Source organism: Panulirus ornatus, chromosome 16 (assembly GCF_036320965.1).
Source record: "Panulirus ornatus isolate Po-2019 chromosome 16, ASM3632096v1, whole genome shotgun sequence".
NCBI lineage: Eukaryota > Metazoa > Arthropoda > Malacostraca > Decapoda > Palinuridae > Panulirus > Panulirus ornatus.
This window is the reverse complement of record NC_092239.1, coordinates 35841493-35861492: the sequence shown is the minus strand read 5'-3', so window position 1 is coordinate 35861492 and position 20000 is coordinate 35841493. Positions and strand designations below refer to the sequence as shown.

General features: G+C 44.6%; 1 protein-coding gene across 2 annotated transcripts in view; it reads left to right on the top strand.

The window, feature by feature from the left end:
• LOC139754255 (uncharacterized) overlaps positions 1-20000 on the top strand; it is a 413413-nt gene that overhangs the window by 124457 nt on the left and 268956 nt on the right. The window contains exons 1-2 of one of the 2 annotated variants that reach the window (XM_071671599.1): positions 5739-5821; positions 7281-7359. In XM_071671599.1, coding sequence (XP_071527700.1) covers positions 7295-7359 — 65 coding nt within the window. In that variant the 5' untranslated portion in view covers positions 5739-5821; positions 7281-7294. Of the gene's footprint in view, positions 1-5738; positions 5822-7280; positions 7360-20000 lie in introns of those variants that run through there. The other variant, XM_071671598.1, reaches the window with a different exon arrangement.

Below are 20000 nucleotides of genomic sequence, written 5' to 3'. Positions count from 1 at the left end.
ATAATGATGATAATAATAATAATAATGATTATTACAATAATAATAATAATAATAATGATAATAATAATGATAATTATAATGATAATAATAATAATGATTATTACACTAATGATAATAATAATAATAATAATAATAATAATAATAATAATAAAGATAATATAAAAATAATGATGATAATTGTTATGATAATGATAGATAATGAAAAAGAAATAATGATGATAATGATAATTCTAATGATAAATGATAATAACTAATCACGATAACGATATTGATAAACGACTGATAATGATGATAATGGTAATGATAATGATACTAATGATAATAATTGTAATTATAAGTGTTAATAGCAGTAATCATAATGACAGTATCAATAAACTACTTATAGGGAACCTACAGCAGTGTATATAACTGAGTAATCTTAAAGAAAAAAAACATAACTGATTATAAAAAAAAAATTCAATACACAATATCCACAAACCTTGCATAATATTCAGCTTAAGTTTCTAGTGGAAAAGAAAATGGGGTGAGGGTGGTGGTAAGGTGTTCCGTTACCCCTGTTGCTGGAGGAGCGCCCAGCGAGAGTGACGGGAAGCGTTCAGCAAGTGGTGGCAGGCAGGGCAGTCAACACCGCCCAGCTGACGGTAGCGGTGCGTGCGTGCGTGCGTGCCCTGCGGGAGAACGTGACGTGTCACAACTCCGGGTCAATACAGTTACCACGTCACAGGGAGCCTGTTTACTATGTGTGTGTGTGTGTGTGTGTGTGTGTAATTACCGAAGGACGTGTTTTTTTTTTTTTTTTGAAAAGGCGCCGCCACTTTGCTGTATCAGGGAAAGGTGGAATTCTTTAGGGAGAGAGGGTCTTTGATGATATTGTACTCCCAGTGATATAGCCACGGTAAAGATGACCCTCCCCTCGCAGCGTAGCCCCGAGCAGGCAGAGCCCGGTAACACACACACACACACACACACACACATAATGGCATGATATTTTGCCGACCTCACGTGCCGATCTATTTTACCTGTTGCGCCACTGGCCCGCCACAGTACAAGAACGGTCATTATGCCTTCCGCCAGTACGTTAACCATCGCCGATATGTTGCCGTCGGCCACGGAAACGCTTTCGCTGGACCGTATTCTTACCGTGGGTCGTTTCCCCGGGGGCTTCCGTACTTCGAAGCTGCGCAAAAGGAGAAAGTCGATGTCACGCCGTTTCAACTTTTGATTTGATTCTTCTTGGTTTTTTTTTTTTTTTTCCCCTCTTGAGAGAACCGTGGCGGGTTTACTGCTTCAAAGCCTCTGGGGTTTGAGTGAGGATCTTTTGGCGTTATTTGTAAATGCAAGAAGACTCGACATCTGTAGATAATAATGCTAAACGTAGATAAACTTTAAACGTTCACGAGACGAAAGGAAAAAGGGTGGGAGTATAGTTTTGATGTGTCTATCTAACTTTATGATGAAACCTTAACTGTATAAGTAGTTGGGGAAATTTCAGGCTCTGGTTTCTCGATCACACCTGACGAAGTTTGCTATCCCTAGCACCCTCCTGGTTGCTGAGCCAGACACTGTGGTCTTTCTCTCCTTAGCAACCTTAGCCTCAGCTTAGACCATCATGCTGGACGGCGTTCCGTATGTCGCACAGAAGTGATTCAGGTAGTTGGGAGTGAAACACCCTTTGGTAACTCTTGTGAGAGAAAACACTGCCGATCCTCAAAAATGCAGTGAATGTCTCATTTGCATAATGCCCAGAAGAATTATCTCGTTTCGTGGTGGCGGTACCCCTCGCGTCCACCAGCCACTTCTAGACTTTCCAAGGAACCAAACAACTCGACCCTTTCATTGCCTACCATTCTTTCCCCAAAGTCAGCTTACGTACGCCCGAAGCCTTGAAGACCTTTCGACCCCGTGTATTGCACACAGCACTTACTCCCATCTCGTCCCAGAGTAATTGGAAAATACAAAAAAAAAAAAAAAAACACACGTAAGAAGCTCGTGAAGGTGGGAATTAACAGAACATAAAAGTCTTCATTACTCTTACCACATATTGAACGTAACAGTTTCCTCGACAGCCTTCGTTGTAAGAATGCATAAACTTTATGGTTTTATAATCTTCCTGTCGATACTACCTTTATTTATATCTGGCATCATTAAATGTTAGCTTGCGATTTGAGGCCACAGATTCACATGGGCTTCGCCCGGCGCGAGACCACTCCTCTGTGAGAATGGCTTCAAGCTGTTGAAAAACAACTTCAAGGTCGCCTGGGTCGAGATTATTGGAGATCACGCCTCTCAAAGCACAACGGCCCCTGTCAGGCCTTTCAAAACTCTCGGTAATTACAGTTTTCTCTTCACCCACCCACCAACCCCCGGTTTTCCTTGATAACTTTTGTACAGCATTTATGTACAGCTGCAGACCGTTGCTTCTAAGTACACTGGCGACTTGTAGCTGTTTTGATACAACAAGACAACTCGATGTTTACATACACGGTGGCACACCTCAGTATTTCTCTGCAATAGCACGCTTTAGTATTCATATAAAGTGCTACACCTCAACATGTATACGCAGTGGCATACCTCAACATTTATATGTAATGACACACCTCAACGTTTATACATAGTGGCACATTTCAGCATTCATGTACAGTGGCACACTTCGTCATTTGAACTCAGTTTTACGTTTCCATTCAGCCATTACTTCTGTACCATATATGGACTTCTTTTTATATCTTTCCTAAGAAATTCCTTGTCCAATTTCACGTATTGGCCGCTGGTTATTCTATCCTTGCGTCTTGCAAAGACCCGTTCACTATTTGTCATTAAACTGGTTTAGAATCTTAGAGAATGTGGTCAGGTTCCCTCTACCTCTTCTCTCTCCCATGGTGGACAAATGTGTGGCCTCTAACCTCTCACGTGTGTGTGTGTGTGTGGACCCCGTGTTCAACAGACTGTTGACCCTTGATTGCAGCCCTGATATGGACGTATTTCCTTAAGAATAATGACTTCTAATACAAAGATATGCCAGCATTGATACGTCTGTGTCCTTCGTATAAATCAACTCTCATCGTTGAAGTTGTAATCGAAATTGTGACGTCTTAAGGGAGAGGAAAAAAAAAAGAAGAAACGATTTGCAACATAGATCCTAATCTTTCTCTCAAACGTATAATGATATAGGGAGGAATTATACTTCTGTAAATTACGTACCGGCAGTAGCAGAGGAATGCAACTAGATACACCACAAGCAGGGTCAAGGAGAGTAAAAGTTAAAATTTGGGACATGGATTGGCCTGACCTCTGACAGTCTGCACCAGTTGGTTGGCGGGGCAGGAGCCTGATCGTGATGGGTCAGGAATAACAGGATCACAGTGTACGGTGGGATCACCAGCTTAACCAAAGCTGTCAAGTCCCCATACAGCCCTGGGTCCAGCATAACGCACCTAGAACGTTAGACAGAGGTCGGTATGGGCTGTGAGCGTCCGTGTACACGCCCGCATTACCTCACTGAGGCCACGAAACTCACGTGTAATCAAAGCGCACGGTGCACGAATGATCACTGTATGCTGTGGGGGTCGCCTTACATAGCACATGAGGGCCACTTCGTCCGCCAGGGCAAGTATGCATGACTCTGTCGCCATGCATACTAGGGGTTATTACTGTGTATAGTGAGGGCAGGACGCTTACGGTGCACAATGATGGTTACGATGATCCATCAGGTCACTGTACAAAAGAGGACCACCCTGAGCAGTGAGGTCACCAGCCGCGCAGGCTTCGCCATGAACGCAAGGATGGACAAAGGTACGACCACAGGGAGCTCAAGTGGTCTCGTGTGATCACTACGTATACGAGAGTCGCCAGCGGGTAAAAGGGGCTCACCATGCACGTGTCGCCATGAAAACTTGGGGGGTCACCATACGCGCAAGAGGTCGCCTATGCACGTTGAAGTCACCACAAGGCCAGAGGTGACCCCCCTGCTAGAGTAAAGTCAGCGTAACCACAAGGATCATAATGCACACTAAGGTCTCCAAGTTTAGTGTGATTACTACACACACACACACACACACACACACACACACACACACACACGGATTTCCTTTTTGCAGTATAGTATATAGATCACGACACCAGATTTGCCACGTGTTTAAAAATCACCACTCGAGGTGGTTATGCATTTTAGGGACATCATGTCCGCCTAGGTCAAAATGAAGGTTAGGGTCACCACGCATGTTAGGGGTCACTAAACAAGGGTCACCACGCACATTAGGGGTCACTAGACAAGGGTCACCATGCACACCAGAGTTACCAGAACAGTAGAGCTGACATAACCATTATCGTAATGATGATAGTCTTCATGTGAAGGACATTTTGCGCACTCGGGAAAATCCTGGTCATCGAAAAACTTTTAAAAAGTCGCCCCAAAACACCCCCCTCCCTAAAAAATAATTATGCCACGAAAAGGAATAATTTGATCCTCAGAAACAAGATAGTAGCTTCCGCGGGGTCTCAACCCCGAGTCGCGGCATTCAGTGACCTTTTTACAAACGAACCTCCCTTGGGTATGTCCGCCTCGCCCTTGAGGAGGTCGCCAAGGTCTGCCACCTCCTCACCGTCAGCGACGACACTCCAGGCATGTTGCTCTTTAGACTTCGTCGCTACTTAGCCAGGAAAAACTGTCGATACATTTTTTGTCTTGTTTCTGACCTGAGATCTCTGACTGTCGGCTAGGAAGACTTCAGGAGGGTATCGTACTTGCAGCCGCCCTTGTCTTATGACCAACATCGCCTCTCATCAGCCATGGCAGCTCGATGCCATTCCTTCACAGACGCTTTCAGATTTCTCTCCAGGGTCGTCCGTGACAACGTCCCCATCACGACTTTCCTCGAGCTCGCCACCACCCGGGTAGGAGGGGAAATCACGTATTGACTGGATCAAGGATCTGCTGGCAGCCCTCCGTCGCACGCATTGAACACTACCGTCCTCCTCCGCCATCACCCCAGGTCACAATGTGGTGACTCAGTCGTGGCCACTAGAGGAAGAATAAGAATAAACGCCCCGTCTAACCTGGTAGCCTACGTACGAAGTCGAAGCCATCGACGTATGTCGTACCGTCGACCATGTCTACCCACACCCGATTCAGTCTGCGCACTCTCGCTGGTTCGTCTCTCAACGAGCACCCGGGTCACAACCTTCCCTCTCCTCCGTCACTCAGGTTCGGATCCAAGTTCGGTATGTTTTCGACGCAGCGACCCTTTCGTCGGGTTTCGCGAGCCGCCAGTAGATCGAATGTCCGACCTTCTTTACCAGATAAGTTCTTTTCCAACGATATAGGGAGCTCCTATCCTAGCGGTCGGTGTCTCTACCCCATTCGGCAGCAAACGCGCTGGCTACGAAAATCCAACGCAACTGCTCTGACCCACGTCCGATCACACGCCCGTTTCAGGTACCGTCCACAAGCGTTCAGTAAACTAGACTCGGGAAAATCCTGGCTAGCTGCCTGTGGAAGCGAATCCATCTTCATTGCCGCCGCCCTAGCCATAGCTACGGCTAATGTAAATGCCAGTATTCGACACTCGATTATGCTTTTAAGACCGAACAGAACGGGACCAGTTCCTCGGTCAAGAGACCCGTTCGAACCCTGAGATTCGAGTAGCTTCGAATCTCTGAAGTAGCCTGGCAACCACAACAATCACTTAGCCACAGCTTGAGCCAGTGTGAGGGTGTGAATCGGAGGCCTCCTGGGACTGTATAGTGTTGTGCGCTTCCTTATATGTGTATGATATATATACATATACATAAGGCAATAAAGGTCGTCCCTTCAAAATATTTCAAGGTAAACCACTTGTCAACTCAGTTGGCGCTTGATGTATGAAAAGAATAATTCGTGTGTTTTATGTGAAATCGTCAAAGTGTTCATGTGTTATCGTTTATAGAGATGGAGTACTATTAGGATAATTAGGATAATTCTTATAGACGAATAGAAGCCGTTTGCAGTTATTAAAGTACTTTGATTTCATCTTATGTGTCTCTAGAAAGGGTTCTTCTATGCATGCGAGACATACATGATCGGCAGCTCAATACTGAGCTGGGGTAAATCTCTGTAACTTACTTCTATGTTTACATTGAGCATCGTCTGGGTTGAGGAGGATCTAAACTCACCGTAGCTCACACGGATGATTAATACTATTTGTGTTCCTTACGTGATCAACTGTTGGTTTGCACAAACAGTTTTAAGCAACCTACGTTGTTTACGTTAGAGATTAGGAAGTATTGTTTACGGTTTACTTATTCTGGGGATGTCCTCATTTCCATAAGTTATGATGAACTCTGTTCGGGTTCAGTGATTTCAAGGGGAGAGGAGAAGTGGGGAAGTCTTAACGGAACCCCACCTCGCTCTCAGGGTTCATACGTAATATACTGAACTGCTTTGTCTTATCTTACCGTGCGGACAGGAGCCATCCTGGCACCGCCCTCTCTTGCGCAATTGTTAAAAGTGAGAAACACCATTACACCTTATGTGGATGATGACTGTATCGTTACCCTTGAGCTCCTCTGCCATCTGAGGACCCGCACCGGGCACGCAGATGCAGCAGAAACCTTTGATAGCTCCCTTGTGGAACATAATGGTTCGATTGAGAGGATGCCCAAGAAGGCCAGTAGAAAGACCGTGACTGAGGGTAACTAACTTGGCAGTTCTCGCTAGCCTGAACTCTATGGCTTGCCTTGTCCTGGGTGGAAACACTTTGGAAGGCTTCTCTCTACGTTGTAAACCAGCGTGGCTTCGGATGACGAAGGAGATGTCTGGTGTCACCCGTATTGCCGTACTGTGAGTTGGATGTTTGGGGGGGACGTAGTTGACGGAAGAAGCTGACGTTATAGTGACGTACGTAAGGGGAAGTAATGTCCACATAGTTGTGTATGATGCACGTGTCTCTCACGCACGTGACGTTGAGTGAGTGGACATGAGAGACTGCGATGGGTTGCTTACACGAAGACCTCCGTTTTCTCTCTGTGAAATGTTTGGTTCGTGAGGGAAATACATCACTGGAATGTCTAGTTCATGAGGGAGGTATGTCTTGTGTATTACTACTGTAACTGAAGTGTGAACTGCTGATGGGATAAAGTATAAATTTATGTATGTGGTCCTGTATTTTTGTTATTGTTCATGTCCTTACTGTAAAACAAGGAAATTATAACTATTTGTTGACCTTGTCGTAAAGTTGATTATTTCTGTGCCATATTATTTTTCCTTTCTTCAAATTTACGTTTCATATCGAATCTTTTTCCTTCAGGTGTGGCGCTGAGGATGCCAGCTGCTGCTGGGAGGATGTGGTTCGTCTCCTGGAGCGCCCTCCGCTACGGATCGAACAGGTATGGACCACTTCCACGTATACCGTTGTATTTTATTAGACTCTGACGCGTAGCCTTTCACTTGTAACGTTATAAGGGAGATATATTTTCAAGCCGTGGACAGGTCAGGGGGTCTTGTCATAACACCCAGAGCATTGATGGGGTGAAACAGAGTTGAATATTGTTTTAAGGAGTCGTTTGTCTTTGTTGCCAAATTACGACACTATTGGATGCGCTTGTATGTAGGCTTTAAAGTGGGGAGGACAATAGAGTACTTTGTCAGGATATGATCACAGTGCGTATTTATATTCAATATCCCTGTGGTTAGCGACTGAACTGCAGAGCCCTTGCTGAAATGCCACTGTCGACGTAATTGATTGAAACAGCCATCACAAGGAATGTGGCGGTGGTGTGAGTGATATGGACTACAGAGAGCTGATAGATGCGTTCCTTGTTGTGGATGACGGTGATATAACTTCTCCATCAATACCAGATGCTGTATCCTTCCTTAGGGCGTTGGTGTGAGGTGAAGACTTTCGTTTTGCTGTTGTGTGTGTCGGGAAGATGTTTAATTATACCCCCTTGTTCTGCATTATAAGTGAATAGATTATTCCCATCGTTAAGATCCTTTATTTAAGCATTCAGATCCCCCAGCAACACTATATAGAGTAGATCTTGTAGTTCAGCGAAGCTCTCTCTCTCTACCATTGGTCGATAACGCCAGATAACTATTATACTACCGAAGGAAATATGACAAGACAGTATCCCTTGACCATGCTTGTTCAGTGTTTACGCTGATAAGACCATTACTCTCCTGAACCAGCTTGGTGTTCGTTGTGTATAATAGTGTCCACTAACACATGACCTTCTCATACCGATGATTTTGTTCGGATGAATACTGAAGAATAGAAGGAATCGTAATTAGAGGACACTATGTACTATAGGGTGGTAATGAGAAGCAAACTGTCCCTATGGGACAGTGATGGTAAATACGGCTTCTGACGGAATGTGGGATGAAATTTGTCCCTAATATCCCTGTGGTTGGCGATTGAATCGCAAAGCAAGTGTTGACACACGAGTGCCATCAGAACCCAGTGTTGGCTTGGGTCGCAAGTATTCCAGGCTTGTTGGTCGCTTCATTCACTTAAGTTACGTTCTGAGTGATGGCCTGTATGTCGGTATTGGGGCTTCTGGGAGTCTGGCTAAAGGGGGGGGGGGCGATGTGGTAACGACCTGGTTTGAAGGTTTGGGTTTTGTGTGCGCATTCCTGATAGAATGACCGTTTTCGAAATCAGTTTCCCTCGCAGCTCTTGTTGAAATGACATTTAGCTGTGTTTTGGTACGAGAAAGGTGAAAGATGCATGTACTAGCACAGTTAGAGGGTCATAGATTATACCTAGGTTCAACAGCTATTATGAAATGATGTATATCTCGAAGTCATTTTGTATGAGAAAGGTGAAAGATGCATATAACGACCCAAAAGTTTGTAGAACATGCCTCGGTGCAACGGCACTGGCCTAATCTTAGCATTGTCTTGGAAAAAGCAGTTTTGAAGTCATAGACCAGATATGTTGATTGGTTCGATAACCTCTTGAGCTCACCCAGCCGGATGAACCTTGAGAACGACGCAAAGACCCATGGTTATGACCTTTGACCTCACACTTAAGGGGCGGATCAAGGGCCACGCCATATCGTGGTGCTAATGTGTTGTCGTCCTCGAGGTTCGTTACGAGTCGTCCTCGAGGTTCGTTACGAGTCGCTCTCGAGGGTCACACAGTCGTGCTCAAGGGTTGCATAGTCGTGCTCAAAGGATTGAAATGTCTGTATTCAAGTATGATTGATCGAAACGTCTCGTTTCCTAATACCACCATTTATTTTTTTTCATTCTCACGTAAAAACCAATTATAGGATCCACATTATTGTATAATGCAAAATGGTATTTGTGTGTGTATTTCATATTTGTTCGCCGTTTTCCGCGAAGGGAGGTAGCGCCAGGAACAGATGAAGAATGTCTCATTTGCTCACATCCATTCAATGGCTCTCATATATAATACACCGAAATCTGAGCCTCCCTGTACGCAGTCAAGCCCCACATACCTTTCTCTGGTTTGCTCAGACCCCTTCATAGTTCCTGGCTCCGCCCATTAGATAACACGTCGCTCCCCTGTATGCCATATCGCTCCAAATCCTTGTTTCCCATGCACGCCTCACAGCCTCCTGCTCGCTCTATCCCCGACTGCTCGAAGCATCTTTCACTCTATCCTTCTACCCCTTCTTTGGATCCCCACTTTATATTCCTTCCACTTCTGACAGGTATACTTTCTTACCCATCCTTACTCATCCCCTCCTCACTCGTCCTGTCCATATGTCCATATCATTTCAACACACCTTTTTCACCTCCCTTACACATACTCCTCTTATTCCTACACTTGCTCCCACATTTTTCGCTCGAGCAACCCTTCCTAACACCACGTATACTTCGAAACATCTCATTTCCAACACATCCAGCCTCGTTCGCACCTTGTTTTTCCCCTATATCCCGTGCCTCGCTTTCTTGCGACACCGTCGGATCATCTGTGCCATCAAACATACCCATTTTTACCTTCATAGACAGTCGCCTCCCACTCTACACACTCCTTAATGCAGCCAAGACCGTGGTCCCCTCGCTCACCCTGTGGCATACTTCAGCTCCCATGGCCCCGTCCGCCGCTGTGTCCACTACCACATGTCCAAAACACGAAAGTTCCTCTGTATGTAGTAAGGTCACTGTGGCCACCTGAGTCTGCGCTAAGCTCACCGCGAAAACTGAAAGGTCACCGACCTAGGGTCACTGTGAACACCAGCCTCACTGTACTGCGGAAGATTTGATCGCAAGGGTCACCATAGTGTCACTTTCAGCACTTTGGGTCACCACACTAGTGGGTCACTATCAGCATTTGTGTCACCACACTATAGAGTCACTGTCAGCATTTGGGTCACCCCATGAGTAGGTCATTATCAGCACTTGCTGACCACGTTTGTGGGTCACGACCAGCGCTGGGGTCACCACGCTTGTGGGTCACGATCAGAATAGTTAAGGAAAACTTTAAAGGCTCAGTAGTTTAGTGGTCAACGCTGTGACTCGAGAGTGTCATGGACCCGGGTTCGACCAGCTGGCTAGCACACACACACACACACACACACACACACACACACACACACACACACTAATCACCACAACCACTGTACCAGGGTCGTCAAGTATATGATGAATGGAATTGGTGAGAAAGTTAACCCTTGAGATGGACTGTAGATGACTTTAACCTTGTTCTGTTGGGCGAGACGTGTCCAAGAGATTTTCCCTCCATTTTCTCTACACCTGAATATTCGGTATAGCCTTGGTCGGGATTCGAACCGCGGGCCCCGGGGCTAAGCACACACACTCACACTCACCAGTAAGGTTCGACGCCCCAGTGGACTTACGCAAGCCTGGTTTTCATACGCTTTTGTTGGATTGCCGAACGAAGAACAATTATTTGGTGAGTATATATATATATATATATATATATATATATATATATATATATATATATATATATATATATATATGTATATATATGCCTTGTATATTCAAACCGCCCATAAGATGTATCTGTAATGTCTCCAGATAAGCAGTAAAAGCGATATAGTCATTTGACTTAGAGCGATAAGGTTATAAGTATTTCGCCTGGTCCAGTTTTACAACTGTCACTGCCTTTCACTTGTTGAAGATGGCAAACTGATGATATATATATACGGGTCAGCCTCTGAGCACGATGGTACGACCTCTCAGCACGACGGTCCGACCCTTGAGCACGGAGGTAAGACCTTTTGAACACGGCGGAACGATCTTTGAGCACGATAGTCGGATCCTTAGGTATGATAGGGTGACCTTTGTCTTGACCAGTACAGGTCAGGTCAGAGGTCAGGTCATTACTCCCAAGCGTAGCACCATCACGCTTAAGGGTCGTACCGTTGTGTTCGAGAGTCGTATCGTCGTGCTCAAGGTTCGTACCGCTGTTTTCAAGAGTCGTACCATCATGTTCAAGACTCGTACCGTCGTGTTCACGAGCCGTACGGTCGTGTTCCAAGGTTCGTTCTGTCGAGCTCAAGACTCGTACCGTCGTGTTCGACAGCCGTACCGTCGTCTTCAAGACTTGTACCGTCGTGTTCAACAGCAGTACCGTCGTGTTCAACAGCCGTACCGTCGTCTTCATGACTCGTACCGTCGTGTTCAACAGCCGCACCGTCGTCTCCAAGACTCGTACCGTCGTATTCAACAGCCGTACCGTCGTCCTCAAGACTCGTACCGTCGCGTTCAACAGCCGTACCGTCGTCTTCATGACTCGTACCGTCGTGTTCAGTTCCCAGGAGTCTAAGATGGCATCTCAGTAACCCTAGACGGTCCCTCTCAGACAGCCTTTAAGCTCTCATCAACACCAAGAAATACTTCATCTTTCGACGTAATGTGTATAACACAGCAAAATACCACCCACTTTTTTGTTTTTAAAGATAAGCCTTCGTGGATACGAGTTACATACTCGAGAATCCTCCCACAAAACGAGTAGATTAGGGTTTTGTTATCAAGCATTTATCAATATCCGCAAAAAGGGATCATCTTTAATCTGTCATGCGTAGTAGATTAATACGCTTCCGCAGAAATGATCGTCTCTCATTAATTATTAAAGATTAATACGCTTGTTGTCCTGCGTCTAACCAGTGGTGGTTAAGTTCACCCTGCGTGATTGTGGCAGAGTTTCTTAACTCGACCGCAAGATTACGCAAGAGAAGCGTGAGTTATGTGTCTGTGCGGTTCCGCGTCAGAACAGCTGAACAAGACGTCAGAACAACGTTGTGAGCAGTCGACATATTTTTGATGGCGTTGGTGTGTGTGTGTGTGTGTGTGTGTGTGTGTGCAGTATGAAGAAGACCGCGTGTGTGTGCGCAGTATGAGGAAGACTGTGATAGAGAATAAAAAAAAAAGAGATCAAATCGACACTAGTGATATATGCGAAAGATTTCCCGGTGTAAAATGTATTTTTCTATGATACTCAAGTTTTTATACACGAAGGAAGCCCTCAGTCGTACTTTCCCCTTTGTTGTGTACGTTTTCATCAACGTAAAGTCCCATACATGCTGTATACGGGCTTAAGAAATATGCTGAATGCTCAATGATGTGTCTTTTTTATTTTCTTCGAGGGGTTGTGGTTGCAGAGAGGTGAATGGCCTTAACGACCCTTAGCAGTCGAGGAGGGGGGCTTGAAGACGAAAGTTGTCAAAAGCAACTATTGCGCGGCAGTAGAATACGCCTCCCACAGTCTTCCATAATGCCAGAGATGGAGGCGAATAACTTGCATCCTTCAGATGAGCCCTTAGTTGTGGTTGCCTTCGTCGGGAAAACACACTCTCTCTCTCTCTCTCTCTCTCTCTCTCTCTCTCTCTCTCTCTCTCTCTCTCTCTCTCTCTCTCTCTCTCTCTCTCTCGACTGGTCGCCACGAGCAGTTACACAGAGGTGGTGGCAAATCAGAGGGACCTGGAGGTGCCATGGGAATTCACCTCTCAGTGATAAAGTAGTTGATGTTTATATATTCTTTGTATTCGCCCCAGCCATAGCTAGGTATTCGTTGGAGGCGAGGATGTATGCGGCTCCATCTTGATAAAACCACGGATTTCCATCAGTTCTTCCGCTGTTCTGTGGGTACGGTTTTCGTCGGGTTTTGATGACATGTTTCCTGCTGTTGCATTCGTATGATGTTCAGAAGCACACGGACCGTAGATTCTGGACGAATATCGGTGCAAGTAAGAGTGTAATTCCTGGAGAGTGCAGGTTGTACTTCGTAAACCTCTCCAGAAGCCTTTCCAGTCCCCTTAAGTCTGCAATACTCTCGTCTTATGATTCCATTGATACACCCTCATTTTCCAGGGCTTAGGGGAAAGTTGTTGCAGGAACCGTATCATCTTCTGTGATCATTGTCATTCGGTGCTTGGGAAAAAGCTGAACATTGCAAGGGGTAAAACGCAGCATCGATTAACCAACACCATTCGTCGTATTAATGTCCCGCTCATGATCGCTTCAGCCATTAGTCGTTCTGGTAGACTTGCGTTGATCTTTCGATGTGTTGCCTGTAGATTCTGGGACGCCAGCGCTAACACGCACTCCTGAACAGCCCTTATCAGTGTTCTGCAATTAGCCAGTGTTGTCTTTCATCGTAAGGACATGTACCCTATATTGCTAACAGGTACGGATAAGATGCACTCGGAAGGGCGCGCTGTCTTCTATGAGCGCTACCCGCTTGCAGTGTCTCTTGGCAAAAATCCCGTGGTAGACACTCGTAGGTAACTTCACTTCAAATGTGCTGCTCGAGGTTAAACTGCTCCATTATATTGCATACGATAAAGATTACGTGAGTCACATGGATTTTTTAGAAGCCTGGAATTTATCCGCTATCAAATGACGAAGGAAATGTTGGTATGATCAACTCATAGGAATATATATATATATATATATATATATATATATATATATATATATATATATATATATATATATATATATGAGTCCGCAGGGAAATGAAACACGATAAGTTCCCAAGTGCACTTTCGAGTAATAATCACATCATCAGGATATATATATATATATATATATATATATATATATATATATATATATATATATATATATATATATATATATATCTGTGTGTGTGTTTATGTGGTCAGTCTGTGTGCTCTGTTCAAGGTTCCGAATCACTGCTCGGCTCACTGTGTGCAACAATTGTTTACGTTTTCACCGTCAGAATAAGCTCGGGAATTTTCCCAAGTCTCTTTGTGTTTGCAGATTTCTGTGGTCTCATTTTTGTTTTATTTATTTTTAGGATCTCTTTGACTGCAGCAACCCCAGAGACCGCCGCGGAGGGCATTTTAAATAGGGCCAGTTTTCTGTAAAAGTAGGTCTTTGATGATTTGCTTATATTTCCGGGTTCACAGAAAACGTCCTCGATATATATCTATATATATATATATATATATATATAAAGAATTTTCTTCGTTTTTCGCTTTACTCTCACTACATTCAATCTGTCTCTTGACAAAGGATGATAAAATGTGTCTGTGTGTGTGTGTGTGTGGAAGGGTGGGGTGTGTCCACCGGTACGATATATGAATTAAATGAAATTCCAGAAATTCTTTCAGTTCTCGATTCTGGAAAATTATTCTGGAGACATCCAGTCCACGGGGGACTGAGCCAGTCTTCGAGTGCAGCTGCTGGATATCTGGATTTTGTTCCCTTGGCCACCGATAACGAATGGAAAGATAACTCATTCGTTGTATTTTTTTCGTTGATATGTCGTTGTTTTTCCTTCATCTAATTCGTTTTCTGTTACTCTTATGAATTCTTTTACGTCTTCGAACGTGGAATACCAGATAGTGTGGGTCCACATTGGGGTCTCGCCTGTCATGATAAGCCCATGCAGCATTGGAGGACAAGACCTTTTTACTCCCTAATCCATAATGATACGCTTAATAGCTTCTGGTATCGTGAAAATAAGAAATTGCGTCTAAAAGGAGCCCATCCTTTCCCTGCTTCGGGAAGTAGCGCAGCCTTTGGAGCTGCGGAAGCTCTTAGAAAAAGGTGTTTCCTGGAGCAGGTCCAGAAGAACCCTTTCAAGAAAGGATGTCCCGGGGGGTAATTATGATACAGGTAGGATAATGGCTGGTTGGTTGGTTAGTGACGTGGGTTTTAGGACCTCAACTTCCAAGGTCTTTAAGGCCGTTGACGTCAAGCGATCACATCAGTCAAAAATTTTGACCACCTTCTTCACGTGTCCCAAGATTATTCCAAGGCTATGTTTGCTCTTACTATATATATATATATATATATATATATATATATATATATATATATATATATATATATATATATATATATATATATGTCACATACAAACCTCCAGACTCGTAAGAGGCATGGCTGCCTCTTGCACAGGGGTCCCGGGTTCGATCCTGGCTGTTGGAAGTTTGTATGTTCTATGAAGGTGCGCGTTCATATGCACTTTATTCGTATATATATATATATATATATATATATATATATATATATATATATATATATATATATATATATATATATAGCCGTTGCGTGGGGTGTTGTTGATGCTATTTAAAGGCGCATTTTGGAAGATGAGGAACAATGGATGAACGAAAGAATGTATAGATTCGGAAAGGAAAATTTAGAGAAAGTAGAAAGCAGGTGGATTATGAGGGTAGATGAGACGATGTTAACCCATATTTGAGTTATCAGAATTCTTCGATGTCTGTTCGTGCTGGGTTGTGGGGGTTGGAAAGACGTTTAGGGTAATCTGGAATCATTCTCTGTCGTCGTTATGGTTTGCAATGCCTCACGGGACTTTACCGGGCTCCGCCTGCGTGTGTTTACGCCGCGAGTGCAAAAAAGAAGTCACCTTCGCTAAGGCTTATCGTCGGAGTACAGTGAATATAGGTAACCGGACAGATATATATATACGAAGAAATGGCATAGATTGATAGGCCAGAACTTTGCTGAATCGCATCTACGGGGAAAGAAAATATTGCAGACCATTATTCCAGCACTACGAATGGTCACCCGTGCTGGAGGTGCGAGTCGCAAAAGCTCGGTGAAATGGTCAGGCAAACTTCATTTACGATCATGACCTGAATCATGACTTATGAGACAGAACAGCACCCCAGACAGACATCGAGGGTCGCATGCAAGCTCGTCAGAGAACAGAGACAGAATTGCTCGAGTTAATGACATACGTCCTCAATGCCATGAGAGGAACAAAGAGGAAATGCCGGAATCGGCAATACATCTGGGGAGGGTGTGTGTGGGGGTTTTCCTTCAACCCTTTACGTGCAGACTCGTAAGACATTACTGACGGGCGAAAGCAAACTCCCTCTCGCTGATGTCCGACCCACTTACAACACGGAGACAAAAACCACAAGAAGTTTGTTTCGGCCAAACCACAATGGAAGTCTTTTACGTAGCGGTGACCAAGTGCTGCTTGCTTGCTGGCTGCCTCCCCGCCCCTTCCGAGCAGCGAGCTAGCGTTTCCATCACACAGTACATTGAGAACACGTCAGTCATGGTTGATGACTAGGTCTTCGTGTTGTCTGTGGCCAGATCACATCTTGGTGAGAATGTAAGTGTGTGTGTGTACATGATAGAGGTGTGATTTTCTTTAAAGCAATAATATTTATTTGACTCGTGAATCATTGAATATATATATATATATATATATATATATATATATATATATATATATATATATATATATATATATATATATAAAGATAGGGGAAGCCTTACATACCTACGTGTATGCATACATAAATCGAAATACATAGATAGGTTAATAGATATGTCGATTGTCAAATGAGTAGATAGATAGATGACAGACAGATAGGCAGGTGTAGAGGTAGAAGTAGATATAGATACAGCTAAAAGCTACGTAATAGCTTTTCATCGTTGTAACCCTCATGACCGACAATGGTCAGTAATGATACTGCTGCTTTTGCTGCTGTTCCTGCTGCTGTTACCCTCCCTGCTGCTCTTACCCGTCATGATGCTGTTCCTCCTTGTGCCCCAGCTGACCCTCCTGCTGCTGTGTACCGCTGCTGCCCTTGTAGTTGGTGCAGCTGTTCATCTTGAAGCTGTTCTCACACAGATAATTGTTGATCCTGTTAATGCTGCAGCCGTTGATCCTGCTGCAACAGGTACTAATGCTACAGCTGTAGAACCCGCTGCATTATGTAAATGGCACCACAGCTGCTGCTAACTGCTGTTCCAGCTGGCACACCCTCGTCCTCTTGTGTTGCCACTTGTGCTACAGCTAGCGACACGCTTCGCTGCTGCCTGTTTCAAGCGCTGCAGCTGCCATCTCTCGTACCGCAGGAGAGGCCGACGCCCGCACAAAAATTTTTTTTTCAGAGAAAGGACGTCGGGGGAGGAAAGCCAGTAGACCATGTAAAGTGAGGACGTTTGAATCCCACACAGATGACCAGGAGAGCTTGTCCTCCCTCTCTCTCTCTCTCTCTCTCTCTCTCTCTCTCTCTCTCTCTCTCTCTCTCTCTCTCTCTCTCTCTCTCACCACATCACCCCACCACCCGAGGTCGCTTGCACAATGGCAAGGATCATTCCACTTCCTCATTGCATACCAGTATTGCTGGAAAATCTCTTGGCTTGATCTACATTGCTGGAAACGCTTTTGCAGCGATTCCATCGGAAGAGAAGAGATGAGTTGTGATGTGTTTTACAATCATAGCTTTACAAGACATCTGCGGTCTCTTGAAGGTGTTCCGATGGCTTTGGTACGGAGCTCTTGGCGAAAACTTCACATGGACCGGAATACTCATGAGAGAGGACTGCACGCGTGTGAGAATTCCTTTCTTACCTGCCAAGGATATTGACTTCAGTTTTTCTTTCAAGATAACAAAGTGCTGCTGTAGAATTTCGTTGCTTATTTGGAGTATTTCATTGAGGTTGAGGTACAAGTCCAGTTTTCGTTGAGTATATATATATATATATATATATATATATATATATTATTTTTTCAGAGGGTGGAGGAAAAGTTGCAAAATGAAATTCAAATGAGACTTTCGACTTTCGATCTGTCACGGGGACCTCTCCAGCTATTACTGCACCATTTCTAGTGGTGACCTTTTAATGTCTATCATTACCGCCACATTGCGTGAGGGTCTGAAGTCTCTGGCCTATAAACGGACCGTCTGAAATAGGTCTTACAACAACCCCTCTCCCGACCGACCGACCCCCTCCAAGTATTTGGATCTTTACCTTCTCCCTTTCCCTTCCCCACGTGTCATATTATATCGTATTCCATCATCGAGATCTACGGTGTAACCGCGGTGACAGGGGTCGCCATGAGGGTCGATGTTCAGCAATGGTGTTTGGTCGAAACCCGAGTGAACGTTGTCCATCATCTTCGGCATCCCTTGGATGACGCCATACCCACCTACCCACACACCCACACATACACACTCAGTGTCCCCGACCACTACTATCGCCGGTAAATACACCTTGTTTCAAGGTGGGGAAAAACAGACATTTAAACTTATGGTTTTCGACCTTTTTTTTCATATGAAGTTTGAGTGTCCATCTTGGAGAGCCCGCTCCAAGCACAGTAGAACACTTTTTCCCCGTCTGCACTTTCACGTAGAATTTCCGAGGCAGTATACGCTCTCCACAGTAAACATTGATCCTTCGCGGCTTTTGTTCAGTTTTCTTTTTGTTTTCCCTTCCTTCATTCTGTTATGCCGGAGGGAGTGATAGCTGGGGTGTTGCCTTCTCCTTTACTATCCTGTCTCAACCACAGATACGATTATGATCTGGATATTACAGCTGTTCCGCCCACCAGACAAACCTCTTCACGGACCATCAAGTCTCTTGATATCTGCACTTACCATGTTACTCCCGGCTACCAGTGCCGGCTTATCCCCCTCATAGTCACGAGTCTTAGACCACAACCACCACCCAGTGGTCCCCAGCACTGGTCTTCCCAGATTTCGACACCCGTCACCGGTGCTGGGGTCTTCGACAGCTAGGACTTTATGGTGTCAGAGTCGAGGATGCCGACCACAGAGCTCCCCAGATGGACATTTGAGCCAGAAATTCTTAAATAATCCTTTGATACTCAAGAGGTTTACTTTTGTTCCGCTGTTTACAGGTGGTTTACTTGATTCCCGGGATGTTTGCTATGATCGCTCCAGTACTTGGCGTTTCCACATGTCCGTAATAGCACTTGGCATTCTGCTTCAGGAACGTCACATCCAGATGAGAGAGAGAGGATAATCAGAACCTCACAAAGACCCAAGACATTGAAAGACATCGTAGGAAAACACTATTCACGGGCCTCAGGTGTGAACGATATTGGAAGTAGACCCACACACGGACCCTTTATATGAATACGGACCCCTGATATTAATGGCATTATAGGAAATACCTTTAGGGGCCATTGCTATGAATTACATATTGGGAATAACTAGAGAGAATACCTTTATATGGATGATGAATGTGTAAGAAACTATACCCAGGCTCCTGATACAAGTACCAGTGTAAGAAAACCTACTCATGGTCCTTGGGTATGAATGCCTGTAATTCCCATGAATGAAAACAAATGTGTAAAAATTAACAACTTTACGTATCAAGTGTTTTCAATCGACAGCTTCTGAACCCAAGCAAGCATGGGAAGGAAGTGAGGCACGATTTGCGTTGGGGGGCTCCCGATAGACACATTCACATCACCCTAAGAACAAACAAAGAGCCACAAGCTGCAGTGTGGGTAGTAGAAGAAAGAGAAGAAAACGATAATGAAAATCTTGCAATGATCGAGACGGAAGAAATAGTAAAGGAGCAGCGTGTACCAACGGCGCCACAAGCGGTCACAGCTCATTGCCACACTTTACGAGAGGAGTTGGATCGGTCGAAGTATCACTTTAGAGAAAGGTGTGCTAAATTAGCGTTATAAGAATCGCCAATATAGGTCTTGTGTCGTATCGTCAACTCTCACGTGTGTCTTTTGTTTTTTTGTGCTTTTTTTCTCCCCTCCACTGCTCGTTTTGAAGCACATATTGTTTGCAGATTTATTTTCGTG